Source organism: Urocitellus parryii, chromosome 7 (assembly GCF_045843805.1).
Source record: "Urocitellus parryii isolate mUroPar1 chromosome 7, mUroPar1.hap1, whole genome shotgun sequence".
Lineage (NCBI taxonomy): Eukaryota > Metazoa > Chordata > Mammalia > Rodentia > Sciuridae > Urocitellus > Urocitellus parryii.
Window position 1 is genome coordinate 90641553 of NC_135537.1, and position 16028 is coordinate 90657580.

General features: G+C 49.0%; 1 protein-coding gene across 1 annotated transcript in view; it reads right to left on the reverse strand.

Annotated features, from left to right (window-relative positions):
• Positions 1-2238: 2238 nt before the first annotated feature.
• The window catches only part of LOC113178273 (protein-tyrosine kinase 2-beta-like), a 102503-nt gene continuing 88713 nt past the window's right edge, over positions 2239-16028 (reverse strand). The window contains 14 exon segments of the mRNA XM_077800873.1: positions 2239-2452; positions 2689-2789; positions 2904-2988; positions 3578-3675; positions 4077-4127; positions 5364-5410; positions 5737-5776; positions 6318-6435; positions 7063-7164; positions 7659-7748; positions 8073-8213; positions 8645-8699; positions 8890-8952; positions 9987-10165. Of these exon segments, the coding sequence (XP_077656999.1) occupies positions 2279-2452; positions 2689-2789; positions 2904-2988; positions 3578-3675; positions 4077-4127; positions 5364-5410; positions 5737-5776; positions 6318-6435; positions 7063-7164; positions 7659-7748; positions 8073-8213; positions 8645-8699; positions 8890-8952; positions 9987-10081 (1260 nt within the window). The 5' untranslated portion in view covers positions 10082-10165 and the 3' untranslated portion in view covers positions 2239-2278.

Sequence of the window (16028 nt, forward strand, 5' to 3'; positions counted from 1 at the left end):
GTCTCTGAACTAGTATCTGACAGTGAACCTGGCCTCAGCCTTTCAGCCCCTGATGGAGCTGCTCCTATACCGAGTGCCTGATGCTCATCATGCCTCTGCTGGAAGGACCAGCTCATTCCGTGTGGTCATGTGGCTCAGAGATGATCAGAAGGGAGGTCTGGGTACACATCCTGGCCCTCCTGTCACTGCCTTGGGCAAGTCATTGACTTTGAACCTGAACTATTCCATTCAGCAGATGGGAATGGGGCTACATGCTGCATAGGCCTGAGGAGCCCCTGAGTGCACTGACTTAGCTGTAAACCTCTCAGTGCCACCAGTAGCAGCTTGCCTCTGGGGCAACCCAGCCAATGCCTGCAGCCCCCCCCCCCCCGTCGCTAGCTCCCCAGCCCATGCTCACCTGAGGCTGCACACGAGCTCTGTGGGGCCGGTCACTGGGGTTATAGTCCCAGCAGCGAGTCATGAGGGTGTAAAGGACAGGTGGACAGAGGTCAGGCTTGGGCAGCCAGTCCCCTTTCTCCATGATGACATCCTTGTTTTCCAGCCATAAGAAAGGCTGCTTCCCAAAGCTCAGGATCTCCCACATGCACACGGCTGAAGGCAGAGGGGGAAGGTCAGGCACCCTGCTGGGAAGTGGGCACCCCAGGGACACTATGGCCATTAGCACTTGGTCCTAGCAGGGAATGTCTGTGTTATCTTGCAACTCCCTCTATGACCACTGGGATCTTACCCACAATGGTGGTCCACTCAAGGGACCAATGACCTACATCTGTGGTACATGAACCAGGGCTTCCCCTCCCTGACTCCCTCAACACGGAGCTGGCTGGATTCTGGAGGTTCAGAAGGTGGCCCATGTTGGAACCACCAGATCCTTCTTGGGAAGGTTAGGAGCTACAGTAGTAGGGCAGGCACCACCCCTTGCTGCCTGTATGATCATGGGCAAGCCCCTTACTTGTCTGAGCCTCAATTTCCTTATTTGGAAAATTGGGGTAACAATGATGAGGTTTATAGTCAGCTGTGGGAGAACTGGCAGGTAACCTGGAGTGCTATGTTTGGTGAGGTTGCCCATTCACACCCAGCTAGGCACTCTCCACTCCCTGCTTCTCCTTACATGAAACACCTGAGTTTTGTGTTTGAAGCTCCCCTCCAAGGCGTCCCCACATTTGTCCTTGGAGCTGGTTGGTGGGGTCCATGCTTATCAGAGCCTTTTACAGGAGGATGAACCCAGATTTTCTAGGCCAGTCCTTGGCTCATGTCACCCCTGACTCTACCACCACTTCCCCACCTCTGGGACTTCTCAGTGGCCACAGTGAAACGGGGTATTGTGGGTTCAGGGATCATCCTCCTCTTGGTACACCCACACAGAAAATTTGAGCCCATTTCCACAGTCTCCTGAATTGCCTTGTACCAAACATCCAGATGTCACTGGCTATCGTGAAGCGGTGGAAGTTAACGGATTCGGGGGACATCCATTTAATGGGGAGATGAGTCACAGAGGCTTGGGGTGGGCAAAGAGGTTTACAGGCGTTATTAAGGGAAGAAAGATCTAGAATTTTCCAGAAAAACAGCCTACTGTCCAGAGGCCCATGGTCTGGGCTGCAGAATTGTAGGCTCCTTCTGGGATTTGGTTTCAGGGACAAAGCAGGGGCCGGAAGTTCCCTCACCCTTGTAATACTCGTCATCCTCAATGTATCGAGAAAGGCCAAAGTCCCCCAGCTTCACACACTCCGGGGAGGCCACCAGGATGTTCCGGATGGTGATATCCCTAGAGAAGGATGTGGAGACCAGGGTAAGGCACTGCCTAGGACCCTGGGGCAGATGGGGGAGCTGAAGGAAGGTTCCCAGCAGGTGAGTGCAGAAAGAGGTTGCGAACAGGTAGCTTCCTGCGAGCTGAGCTCTCCAGCCTCCTAGAGGATCTACTGGTACTGATGGTCTTGGTCCTGGCATGGCTCCACACCCCAAACCAGTGGGCCTGTTGGCTTCTTGCAGGCAGCTCTGCTCCCAGAAGTCTGCTTCCATTGTTAAAAAGCTGACTTGAAAGCATGCAGGCTTAAGTACCCCAAGGGGCCTGGCCCATCATTCCACTCCCTTAGCCTACAGCCACTGACAGGGTGTACCTGACGCCATGCTAAGAAATGAGCTTCATAAGGACAAGGTTTGTCTGTTTTGGTCACAACTTTGTCCCAGAACCTAGAACAGTGCCTGGCACCCAGGAGGAGCCCCATAATACAGGCCCAGGCAGGGACTCCAGCTCCTCCCTGTGGGACTCTGGCCCTGCTCCTCAGTTTCTTCTGGGGTCAGGGATGGGCTTGGCTTTCCTGCTATCTCTGTGTAACCACCTGTACACACAGCTGATGCTCTCCAGGTAGGCCATAGCTTTGCATATCTGCACCGCGTACAGGACGAGGGTGGGCACCTTCAGGGAGTTCTTATTTTGCTCTAGATAGTGGCCCAGCTGTGGGGAGGGAGGTGCCGTCAGGATCCCAGCATGGAGCCAGGGCTGCTGGCAGCCACTGACCCCCCTTCCTCTGGGGGCAAACCCCAAGTCAGCAAGATGTTCTGGCGACTTCCTCTATCAACAGGGCCTCTGCTTCTGCTGAGCATGGAAGGCAGGAAACTGGGAGAAGTGTCTTTTGCTCCCTTGGTGTCCCAGCTATCTTCAGGGTGCCTGGCCTACTTCCTCCAGCTCACCTCCCCATAGGAGTACAGTTCCATGATGATCCAGGTGGGCTCCTCTTCAAAGATGCCAATCAGCTTCACGATGTGGGGGTGGTCGAGATTCTTCATGATCACTGAAGTGGGAGCAGGAGGTCACACAGGAGAATGGGGGAAAGCGGGAGGAGAACCCGCCCCTCTCCCCTCCCTTAGAAGGCCAGGGAGTCTGGGCCCCACCCAGGCGTGCCTACCTGCCTCCCTCATGAACTTCTCCTTATTGTCCAGGGTGCAGTCCTTCTTGGAGGTCTTGACAACCACATTGATTTTCTCCCCTTTCTGCAACAAGGGGCTTTAGGGAAGCCTGGTCCAGCCTAGTGCTCAAAGGAAACCGTTCCCGCCCTGGCCTCAGCAGGGCCTTCCCACAGACTTTGCCGACTGCTGAGGGGCGAGGCGACCTAGCCTCTGCAGGACACACCACCCCTTCCTTTCTTCCATTTCTCTCCCCTTTCCCCTTCCCTTCCTCTTCTTCCCCTTTCTTCTGGACCAAGCTGGGTTAGAACCAGAATGGGGTTTGGAGATCAAAGAGCTCAAGCCCAGCTGTGCAGACCAAGATGCTGAGATGAGGGGCCGCATGATCTGCCCTGGTTAGCTGGTGACCTCAGGCCTTCATGAAATGTGGGCTGGCTGGCTCTGTTCTCTCTACACTTGGCTTCAAACTGTGCTTCCTTCCTTCCCTGCCCACACCCCGGCGCTGCCCTCCCCAGGCTTGCTGAGCATGGCCACAAAGGCAAAGCCTGTCCATCTAGAGGTGCCCCGGATGAACTCCCACTTGGCTGGGTCCACCCTCCTGCCCTCTGTGTATTCCCCTACCAAAGCCTCACTCCCAGACAGGTGGACAAACAGTTGGGAAGAGTCTGGGACTCACGAGATTTGTGTGGACCCCTTCATAGACCTCCCTAAAGAAGCCTTCTCCTAGAATACGGTTGAGAACCACATCCTCATGGGCAATGCCGTACTGTGGACCTGCACAGATGGAGAACACAGCCTCTGGGCACACAGACTAGCTGGCATCCCCTGGTGCCCCAGAACCCCATAACACCTCAGCCAAAATGCACAGGCTGGGCTGGGAAAGGCGATCTAGAACGTTCCACTGCCTCAGATTCATGGAGGAGCCATCACCCCATTTCCTGGGTCCCAGTTCCATGTTCTTAGAACCCCCATATCCCACAGACACACAAAAGCACACAATCCATCAGAGGAGGAGCTCATCTTTCAACCCACAAGAGCCCGGGTTGGCTGCTGCCTGAGCACACTTGGGGCAGGAGGAAGGGAGGGCAGGAAGCTCCAAGGTGGTGTCCCAGGAGTCCTCATCATGTCACTTCCCAGACCCCTGACTGGTCGCTTTGGCAGGGTCCAGGACCTACCTCCCGGCCAACTCAAGGTCTCGATGGGAATTTCTGCATAGATGTCTGACTCTGGAACGACAGGAGGATGCTCAGCACACAGGTGAGATGCCTCATCAGGCAAGGAACCGGTGTGTGGCTCCCACCTGGAGCCCAGCACAGCCAGAGGTCAGGGTGCTGAAGGGGGAAGCTGGGCAAGTCCGCGGCTCCAGTCCCAGGCTTTGGGGCAGCCACTTAGCCTGAGGTGTCTTGGCTCAATGCCAAAAGCCAATGTCTCGGCTTGGCACAAGATCACGAGCCACCACACAGCTTTGTAGGTTCAAACAGCAATTCTTTATTCCCGATCTCACACCGGCCTCCAAAAAACACGTTCTGGTGCAATCTCTAATATGCCGCCACCCCCAAATCCTACTCCACGAGGCTTTTTCCAAATCCCATTTGAATCTCACGAGAACTCAATGGGAACAAGCAGCCGGAACACCCTAATCCCAGCAGCAATAATCTTCAACCTCCAACTTCCCTAAAACTCCTATTGTCATGCCCTAAACCCAAGGATGGGGATACTTCCTTCAGGAATACACCCTAATCCTGGATCCACCCTGGTGATTGAGCAGGGTCATCTTTCTCAAACACACAAGCAAGGTCACAGCAAATTTCCAAGGCAAGTCCATTTAACATGGGGTACACTGGCAAGGATTATGATGCGTCATTCCTACTTGGTAATGGCTCTCAGCAGCTCAAGTCTCTGTTTTGTTATCTAGGGCAAATCCATCTCCTTCAAACATTCCTATTACCCATTTAACACCATTATGAACTGGGTGCTTGTGTCTCGAAGCCCTAACTCACAATTTGATGGTTTTAGGATATGCAGCTTGGAGGGGCAATTAGATGAGGTCAGGGAGTGGAGCCCCCATTACAAGATTAGTGTCCTTATAAGAGGAGGAATGGCCACCAGAGTTCCTTCTCTCTGCACCACAGGAGCACACAGTGATAAGGCAGTCACCTGAATCTGTTGGTTCCTTGACCCTGGGCTTGCCAGTCTCTGGAACTGTGAGAAATCAATGTCTGTTTGTAATCATGTGGTCTGTGGATTTTGTTTGGGGCCACCTCTTATTATGACAAACTCAGTATGTGTACTGATTACTCAATATATGCTTGCTATTACAAATGGCGATATTTTAAACCCAGCGCTGAGAAGGGATAGGAAAGGTTGTTTTCTGTAACTTGGAGGGAATGGTCAGAAGAGCAGGCACAGGAACCAAACATGGGGAGGTGGGCACAGGCCACAGGCAGGGTGGGCAGGCTTACCTATGCTGCAGCTTTCTGAGAGGTGGGACCACCTTGCCTCCAGGTTTCTCCAGGAGGTGAGAGGGCAGGAGGCAGTGAACACAGAGCTTGCAAAGCTCCCCCAGAGCTTTGGTCCCCCTCACCCACCGCCCAATAGCAGAAGCAGCCCACCTGGCTGCAACAAGCTGGGGCAAGGCCTGGGCCTGGGATGGGGCTCAGCAGCAATCCTCCCAGGATGTCACCAGGGGGAAACATGGAGGACAACACACTGTGGGAAAGGCCAGGGTCTAGAGTTCTCTCAAACATGAGGGGGTGGGGGCACCCTGCTTGTTCATCCTCCTCCCAGCACACACTGGCTGAGCTCAGGGCCCTTCCAAATCCCCACTGTACTCACAGGGTGGGGATCTGGGGCATGCTGTTCCACTTCTCACCATCTGGAGAGACAGGAGGGGAGGGAAGATTGGAGCCAGGGACACATAGTCCGGGATGGATGGAGGGCCTGTCACTGTTCCACAAGGAGACCCCTCCCCACCTTCTGTCCCCTCTCAGCACCAGGGTAGAAGCTATCTAGGCCTTGGGCAGAATCAGATCCTCCTTGTAGGCTTCCTCCTGCCAGCACCCCGTTATCCATCTCAGACCTATTTGTTGACCCTGGTCCCAAAACAAGGAAGGTCCACCCATGTCCTAGCAATGGCTCTGATCTCCCTAGTACTACAAATGCAGCTCTTCCAGAAGCTGGCCTCTATAAATCTCTGACTAGCAGGACCAGGGGTGGCTGTCCAGGACCAGGGCCTGTAGCTGGCGACCCAGGATGGCCCCACAGGAAGCACCTGCAGGGCTGCTTGAGCGCCTCGTCACATCCCTGAAGAACGCATTTGCTCAAAGGCCAATGGCTCCACGCCCCCATGCCTCCACATCGCCCTGCAGGCTTGGCTCAGTGTGCAGCTGTCCACTGTGCCTTTCAGAGAAACCTACCTTTCTTGGGATGGATGATGAGAGAGCCTTTATGTTCCCCCTGAAGCCGGCAATAACCATCTATGAGGTCAGCCATGTTCTCAGCCTCTGCCAGAGACGAGGTTTTAATGGACAAAGACTGCAGAGAAAAAGCAAGTCAAAGGTGAGACCTCAAGCCTTGGCTACACTGTACCCCCTAGTGCTGCTTGAGAGGCTGCAGGACCCCCATCCCCAACCATGCTGCAGGATCCCCAACCCTAACCCACACTTCCTCTGGGCTCTGCTGGCCTTCCCTGTTGCCACTAAGGGACGTGCTTGTGCTCCCTCTCATGGACCACCCTGAGCTCTGGGAAGACCAGTGAGAAAGCAGGATGCCTCGTACCACATGGGGTGCTCCCTATGTAAAGCAGAAACTGAAAAATGGAAAACAGAGTGAAGCAGGGACAGACTGGGGAGAGCAGAGATAGATGCTCTGCAGTTGGAGGTCTCTGATTCTTCCACCATGAAATCCCCCCGTCCCTGGGATCTTGACCTATAAGTCATTTTTCACTTGGACAATATTAGACCCCACTTCTTTCCTGACATTAAAATAAAAATACAAATCATCATCCCAGCACCTTGGTGGGGCATGGGTGCAGTTTTCTTAACAAGATCCCCAAAGCCACTGAAGCCCTGGCTTCCTGCTTGCCACAGTCATGTTGACCCAAGGGCATCCTAACCCATAGTGATACCCATGAAGAGACTCCAGGTGTTCAGACAGGCTTACCTGGGGTGCGCCTTCAATGCCCAGCTGCAGGACGGCCTGGCCCTCCTCCAGCAGGAGGCACCTGATGGACCTGATTTGCTTCAACTCAACCAGGCAGGTGGGCTGTGGATAAGAAGGGGGCCTTAAGAGCATCCCATTGCTGGGATCAGGCAATACAGATGGGTCAGGAGGGGGAGGGAGGAGCGACTGGGAGTCTCTCTGCAGATGAAGGGAGAAAGTCTGGAAAGATCATCGAGTCCAAGGCCCTCACCTTTCAGAAGAGAAAATGGGGTGTGGAGAAAGACAGGACTTGCCCAAGGTTATACGTCAAGGTGGCAGTAGAGTTAGAACTGGACCCAGAACTGCCTCCCTTTGCCACTTACAGAGCTACTCTTCTCTCTGTACCAGGAGAATGCCAAGCACGTCCTTTTCTCTCTCTCTCTGCACCTATGTCTGCAATAAGGAGCCATCTGCCCAAGCTACCATCCCCAAACACTGTCCACAAAGCTCATGCCAAGGGCATGGCTCTCTGCTTTCAGGAACGGGAGAAGAAGAATGATTGGTCAGACAGAGAAGGAGTTGGAAATCTAAGACCCTGAGCCAGGGGCTGGCATGGCCTCAGTGCTCTCTTCCTTTGCATCTTGACTTGTCAGCTGGTGGATGCCTTTGGGGACAATGACCAGGTCCACTGTAATGTTCCACCCTTGCTGGAATAGAGGAGAGAGGGGCTGTTACCTCTGTTCTGCCACCTGGTGTGTTGACACTCTAAGAAAGGCTCATTAAGCTAGACAGGGACCACTGTCTCTACAGCTCACCCCTCTGGATAACTGCCCACCTGCCCACCTCCCACAGCTGGAGGCAAACATTCAGCTCCCTGCTCGGCACATGGATTAACATGAGTTCCGCCATAGGCAGGTAACAGCAAGGCCCTGCTGCCTGAATTCTGTTCCTGGCCCCAAATAGCTCCCTGACCCCCTAGCCTGCCAGGCCTAGAACCCAGGCCCAGAGAATATAAGGAGGGTGGTCATTACAACAAGTTCACAGTGATAGGTCTACTGATCGATGTTAGCAAATCCCACCAGGGTGTTGAAGAACTTCATGACACACTCCTCCTCCTGGAGTGAGGCGTACTGCTGGAAGGTCTGCTGGATCATCTTCCGGAACTGCTTGGGCTGGGGAGAGGTTGGCAGTGCTGAGCCAGGCCCTGCCCCTCCTGGCACCTGTCCTTCAACTAGGCCTCACTGAGAGGATGCCCATGCTGGAAGATGCCCCCAGGGCTCCTGCCATGGCAGCAACACTGACCTGTTCCTCAAACCACACTCAGTGGTCTCGGGTGTCCACCCTAACCCTGAGCGGGAGGCAGGGAAGTCAGCCTCCCAGGGCTCAGGCTGCCTCTTGGGAGGCTAGAGCCAAGCACAGCCCGTCCTGATTCTCCACCACAGAAGTGGCCCACTGGGGGCATTTGTCTGTCCTATGTCCTGGCTCAAGACAGCGCAGATGCCCCAGCTTCTTTGAGGATCCCCAGCCCAATCCTTGTATTTCTAGCCCAGGGGATCTGCACAAAGAAAGGTTTTCTGGGCCCCTCACCCTTTGATTTTCTCACCTTTAAATTCTCCTGCATCTGCTTTGGGAAAAACAGGGAGAGTCCCACTTCTTTTCTGAAAACAAGAAAACAGAAGCAGCATTTGACTCTCCTTCCCTCCAGCTCAAGACTTCTGGCTAGTCGGGAGGAGGTACCAGGGCTTGGGGATAAGGCCCTGACTATCCCGCTATGGTCCAGGGCTGAGTGGGAAAGGAGGCTCTGGAGGGAAGGAGGGGAGGCGGGTAAGGAGGCAGCCCTGCACTTACTCCAGGAGCTCGAAGTTGGACTTCTTGTCCAGGCCGTTGTGCGGCATGTCCTTGAAGAACCGCCTGGAGAGAAAGGAGTCATGGAGGGGAGAGTCAGTAACTGGAGAAGAAGGCCATCAGGGCCTTAAAATAAAATAAAATAAAATAAAATAAAATAATAAAATAAAAGTCACTCATGCCCAGATATTGGCCTGGAGGCCCTTCCCCTCCCAGAGGTGGGATTCGCCAGGAGGGAGCAAGGCAGCAGGGGGGTAAAATTGTATCTTTAGAAAACAGCAAGGACAAGGAAATCCCATAGACTTTGTTCCCAGAAAGGCACCATCCTCGTGCTCTGGGAGACCCAGCTCCTGAGCTGTGGGCTCTGAGGCTGAGGAATAAGATGGTGGCCAAGCCCAGGAGGCTGGGGATATCACCTGCACCTTCAGGTCCTGGGTTCCTGGGCACTTTCTTTTTACCTATTTGCCATCTCTGAAATGTGTGCATATGTTTGTGTGTTCACCTAAACAATTATTAAATGAACACGTTAAAATTTTTGAATTTGTAAAAGAAAATATAAATAATCCATAATTCTACCAGCAGAGGTGGCATCTATTAATATATGACACATCTTCTTCAAGTCCCATTTCTCCTAAAAATATATGCATTCATGAAAACTTATAGGTACTGTCAGATGCCACATAATGACCTTTTTGTCAACAATGGACCACAGATATCATGGCAGTCTCATAAGATTACTCACCTAGAATCATAGCTGTCTTTGTTTGCGTAAATGGACTCTATTTTTGTTAATGTGAAGGTCATACCTGTGATAGGCGGTCAGACTCTGGGTGATGCAGGGAAGCTCGAATCTCCAGGAGGAAGTGGGTCCCTCCATCCTCCCTATCCTTTACTCCCCTTCACCATAGCATGACATTATCCCAACTGGGAACATTTCTGGATACAGATTTACTGTGAGTCCACATCAGGCTTTAAAATTTCATGCATTAGATATTGTAGGAGGTCTAAGTCTAGGATGCCACTTGGATTTTCTAGAAGATTCTGAGGATTGGGAGTGCTGTGGGGAGGACCTCCAGGGCCTCCCCACCCCACATTCCTACCTCCACTCGGCCTCCACGTGTAGACATTCATACTTGTCCTGCACCTCACCCACCTTCATCTGGGGGTATAGCCAGTGGTTCTCATCTGACTTCATGTGCTTTAGCCTCAGTCCATAGCACTCAGCCAGCTGGATGTTGGGCCCAATCTGCCCACTTAGCAGGATGGAGGTGATGATCTCCTGCAGAGAAGAGAGGGACACAACTCAGGGGTGTTCCTTGCTGGGCTCCCCAGGGTGTGATTCTCTAGGGTGGGATTCTGCCTTAACAATGTACTTGTTTCTGATTCCCTAGCACTTAGTGCAAGATGTGGTACACAGTGAGCTGTATTGTGAATGAACAAATGCTGTTCATTTAGTCAAAATGAGACAGAGACAGAACTGAGGAGACAGCACAGGTGCTGTGCTTCTGCACTGCATTCCAGTTGAACCAGTTAATACTCATTGAGCACCTGCCATGTAAAAAAGCACCTTCTTAATGGTTCCCAAGTTCACCATCCTTACTGAGTACCAGACCAGGCACTGCTAGATACTTTACACACACATGATTTCACTGAATCTGTACAACATGGGGAAACAAGCAGGTGTCACTGTCCTTGTGTGACAGAGAGGAAATTGATGTAGGTCACACAAGCCATGGCATTAGGCTGGGATTTTTGTACCCTGGCCTGCTGGACTCTAGATTTCTACTAGGCCAAGCTGATTCACTGGGATGATGGAGAGGGCAATACAGAAGGACAAGACTCACCTCAAGGGAGCAAGTGGCGCAGTCCCTACACAAGAAGAATGGTCATAGGAAATGAAGATATGACAAGGTGGCCTCTAGTTAACTGGGCCACTTACCCACAGCCTGATGTTCTAGCTTCCTGGCCAGAGCCAGAGCTGGATTGACACGAGGGCCACTCAGGCAGCTGGCTGCCTGGATGTGAACCTCTGAGGCCTTGCCTTGTTCTGACATCACTTTTGCAACATTTTTGCTCAAGCCTCTCATGTGGTTCCACACATAATGGGTGATTGGAGCCCACTCTTGACAGCAGAGAGATGGCTCAGATGCAAACTTAGAAGCCCACAGGCACTGACCTATCCTGTTGGATGGCTTGGCAATGTGAGAGATGGATCAATGCCCAGGCAGTTGCTGTTCTGACCAGGAAGAGCAGAGGCAGTTTATTATTTAGATTTCATGATTTTTTGTTGTTGTTATTTTTTTACCATGCCTCCCAAGAAGTTCTCTAATTTAGTAAATGAAATGCAGCTAATCTCTTAATTGGAACATACAGAAGGAGATATGACATATTTTTTCTCAGAAGAAAATCTGTTTCTTTCTATCTCCACTAGGAGAATGTTAAACTAATATTAAAATAATATGACTATGAAGGAATGCCCAGTTGTTCATCTGCCCGAGCACACACATGTCTGGGTCCAGCTACCTCCTACCAGGATGCTAGAAGACCCTCAGCCTAAAACCTCCCTTTCCCCTCAGAGAAAGTTGACTACTGCAGAGAAGTTGACTACTGCTCTGTGAGAGAGCTGGGGAAACTGAGGCACAGCATGCACATGTCATCAGTTGTAACAAATCAGCATGGGAATCAACTGAGTCTCAGGATGTGGAAGAGGGCTCTGACCTAGGGTACCCACTGGGAGAGGGCCGTGGGTAAGAGGATGTGAAGTAGACAGTTTTGTCACTCTCCACCCACTTATACCACTCATCTGTACCACTCTGTCCACAAGGTCCTCATGATATGGTACCCAACCCCTTTACCCTCCTGAGCCCCACCTGGAGTTCCCACTTCAGGTATTTAAACTGAGAGCATTCCCTCTCCCCAGTTAAAACCAATTAGGCTAATGTCTAATTTCCTTAGGGCTTCCCCCTCTGTGCTGTTTATTATTGAAAATTTTTAACATATGTAAGGTAAACAGAGGAGCATAATAGCTTTCCTTGTACACACAACCCAGCCTCAGCAATGACCAACATTCTGCCCATCCTGCTTCATCTGTGCCACCCCCTACTCTCCATCTGTAACTCAACTATTAATTTATTTTGTGGTTCTTCTTTTAAAGTAAAACTTATATAAATTAAAATGCACAAATTTTAACGGTATGATTTTGACACATGAATGCACCTGTGAAAGCCACACACCAATTAAGAAAGGCAGTTTTCCAGATCCCTGGAAAGTTCTCTCTTCTCTCTCCTCAGTCATCCCTCGTGGTTCACTCCCACCTCTCCCTCCCAGGAACCACCCCCTCCAGAACTTCACATAAGCGGGATCATTTCATAGGTGCCATTCTTTTGTGTCTGGCCCAGTTTTTTTCACTGAGGACAATATCTGAAATTCCCCCACATTGTTGTATATATCATTGATGTGTTTCTTTTTATTAATGGTGATGTTCTAATTTATAAAGAAAACACAATATGTTTATTTAGCCCCCTAGTCTTGGAAATAGGGGCTATTTCTAATTTTGACCATTATGAATTAAGTTGCTGTGAAAACTAATTTCCAAGTATTTTTGTGTGTAGATGCTGTTATGGCCTTTGAATAGACACCAAGGAGTAGAATTATTAGGTCAGTGTATGTGTGGCCTTATGAGAAACTGCCACACTTGTTCCACTTTTGTGTTTCCATTGTGACACCAGGCTTCTGTTACCCTGCACCTTCTCCAACATTGGGTGCTGTCAATCTTTCTAATATGTGTCATCTCAGTAGGGAAACTGAAGCATGGCATGCATGTATTAACAGATCAGTGTGGGAACCACTTGAGGGGCAGGGCTAGTAGTGTATTATTATGCCTTGATCTGCATCTTCTGAAGGCTAACGACATTGATCTCATTTTTTACGTGTGTATTGGCCATTCACACTCCTTCTTTGTGAAGTGTCTGTTCAAGTCTTCTGCCTTTTTTTCTATGTTGTGTTTTTGTGATTGAGTTTTAGGAGATCTTTATACATTTTAGCTAAAAGTACTTTGTACGATCTGTTTTACTAATATCTTCTCCAGATCTGCAATCATTTCCATATTAGTGTCTCGGTATCTATAATTTATCAAAAATTCCTTTTATGGTTAGTGCTTTCTGCTTCCTAAAAAATCTTCACCTGCCTCCAGGTCATGAAGATATACTGTGTCTTCTTTTATAAGAGTCATAGTTTTGGAGCAGTGGTAGAGCGCTCACCTAGCATAGGTGAGGCACTGGGTTTGATCCTCATCACCACATAAAAATAAATAAATAAGAATAAAGGCATTGTGTACACCTACAACTAAAAATATTTTTAAAAAAGATTCATAGGTTTAATATTTACTTTTAGGTCTTTGATACATTTTAAATGAATGTTTCTGTGTGGTGTGAGGCAGGGATAAAACACTTGTTCATATAGTTCTACAGTCATTTGCATTGGTTGTTAATGTTTCTTTCCAAATGAATGGTTTTCTATCTTTGTAAAAGATCAGTTGGCTATCTAAGTTTAGGTCTATTTCTGAATTCTGACTCCTTTCTATTGATCTTTCTTCACACCTCGATGATACCATAAATGTACACATTACTGTAGTTTTGGGGATCTTAAAGTCAAATGGGATAAATCTTCTGTTTCTCCCCAAGTTTATTGGTTTTTTAGATCTTCACATGTCCATGTTGATTTTAAAAACAGCTTTCCCTGTTCTTTTCCAGAACTTTGTAGCATTATTATGATTGAGATTGTGTTAAATCTCTAGTTTAATGGGGTGGGGACGCAGGGATGGATCTCTTAACAGTACTGAGTCTTCCAATTCTGAACATTGTATCTCTCTGTTTCTTTAGATTTTCTTTAGTTTCTTTAAGTAATGCTTTATGGTTTCCAGTGTAGGCTTTAGTCCTAAGTGGCTGGTGTATTTTGATGCTTTTTAAATTGGGATTTTTAAAAGTCGATTATTCATTTTGCTCACCCTTTCTGCGACTCCCTTTTGCTGCTCTGCCGGCCCCGGGTTCTAACCTGTTACATCTCGGGTTAGCAAGGCTGCTGCTTTCTGCCCGTGCCCCTCCCAGACTGGATAGTGTCCTCCAAAGAAAAGCCAGGCACTCCCACTTATTCATCACAGTCCATGTCACAAGAGCAGATGTCCTTCTTAGTCACTGCTTGCTGTAGGCACTCTTCAGTCCTTAGAGATGGCTTTAAAATTTGGTCCTGGTTTTATCATTGTTACCTGCAGGAAGATGAGTCCAATCAAGCTATTTCACTGTTTTTCATCTCTGTGCTATTTTATGAACAAATCTGTGTCCTCTGCAAATGGAAGAGGCCTGGGGAGCTGAGAGCTCCTTTCAAGTCACTAACAGCCAGACACCAACATAGCAACTGTCAGGAATAGCAAGCCCTGGTGCCACTCTAGCAGTGCCCAACCACTCACCAGTACCCAGCTAGATGTCCTTGGACAACACTGATGCTCTCTGGAGTCTGTTTTTGTTTGTTTGTTTTTTAATTTATTTTTTGTTTTTAAATCTAGAACATGGGGAAAATGACAGTATTTGGAATGGTTTTGTGATAATTAAATTAGTTTGAACTCTTTAGACTATTACTTGACTCAAGGTAAATACTAAAAACACAAACAATTGAAACATTGTTTTAATAACAACCTCATGCAAAGTCTGGTGCTTCATAAACTAGATTGGGAAAACAAAGTTTTGGAGCCTCCTGTTCTACTCCTCTTTTTCTTTTCTTTTTCCTTCCCTAGGAGGTGGTGGCATGGCCAAAGGACAAAGTGGTGAGGCTGAGGGCCCAGTGAAGAATCAGCTAGTGATTAGGAGATTGGCTCCACACAGGGGGATGAGCAAAGAAGAAATCTATGAGGATGCTAGGAAACTTTTACTGCTGGAAGGAGTACACAAACTATGAAGAGGGGAAGGCTAGAGAGAACCCCGTATTAGGAACTGGAATTAGAAATAGTGTTTGACTCATAGTTTAAGACAAAGAGAGAGAAAGGGACCGAGCTTTGTTTACCAAAAGGGCTTAGGGGCAAGGACATTTCATAGTGATTTGCAAAACAACCACCCAATCTTAGTTTACAGATAAATACCCTTCTTCACTGAAAGTTATCTAAGGTTCTTTGGAGAAATGGGTGATTCCAGAGCTGAGGCAGAAGAAAAGAGAAAAGTACAAGATGAGCCTGAAACATCATTTTTTGTGCCAGGAAAAGAGAAAATGTTTAGAGGATGTTGGGAATATATGACAATGAGACAGAATGAGCTTGAAGGGACCCAGAATGGCCAAATCTGGGACAACCTAAGTATTAACATATAATGATGGAAATTATATCCCATGGAAAAAATAAACTCTAAATAGATAAATAAATGAGGGAGAAGAGAATACTTTTCTTCTCAGTAGAAGGCCAATTAGTAAATGTAAAGAAAAGGATGGAAATAGAAATCACCATTTGGCAACAAGCTTAGTGTTGGTTAATCAGTGCAGGGTTCATCAAAGGATGATGAAATTGGAGAGTGGAGATCTGATGGTGGGCAGGGGATTGACAGTCTCAGGGCCTTGATCCTCAGACACCAACCAAATACAAAAGAACAGACACGAATAGCCCAGTTTTCCAGGTTAGCAGCTCCCAGTTTAGGACAGGAAGCTCTAGCATGCTTCCTGCCTCCATGTGCCATGAAAAGCACAGCTTCACTTCTGAGATGTTCCTGCCAAGAGTTTGAGGCCCAAGTCTGGTGATGAGACCCAGGGTGAGGGTCTCCCCAGAGTCCCTGTGGAACAAAGGATTGAGGAACTCTTCCACATTGGAGAAAACAGAAGAAATGTGACAGCAATGTATGCTCCTGGACTTGGGGACATGGACATGGCTGGGTCAGTCTGATGAAGTTTGTGGGTTGCACAGTGACATCAGGGATATGGGCTGAATGATGGTGTCAGGGGTGTGAGTTGTATGGTGGTATCAGAATAACACTTACTTCCCAATTTACATGGTTGTAGCAGAACTTGGCAGTAGAGTGCCCTTGTTTTGGGAAAATAAACACTGGAGCATTTTAATAATGGGCAACATTGCTACAACTTGCCCTCAAATAGTTTTTAAAAAAGATGAA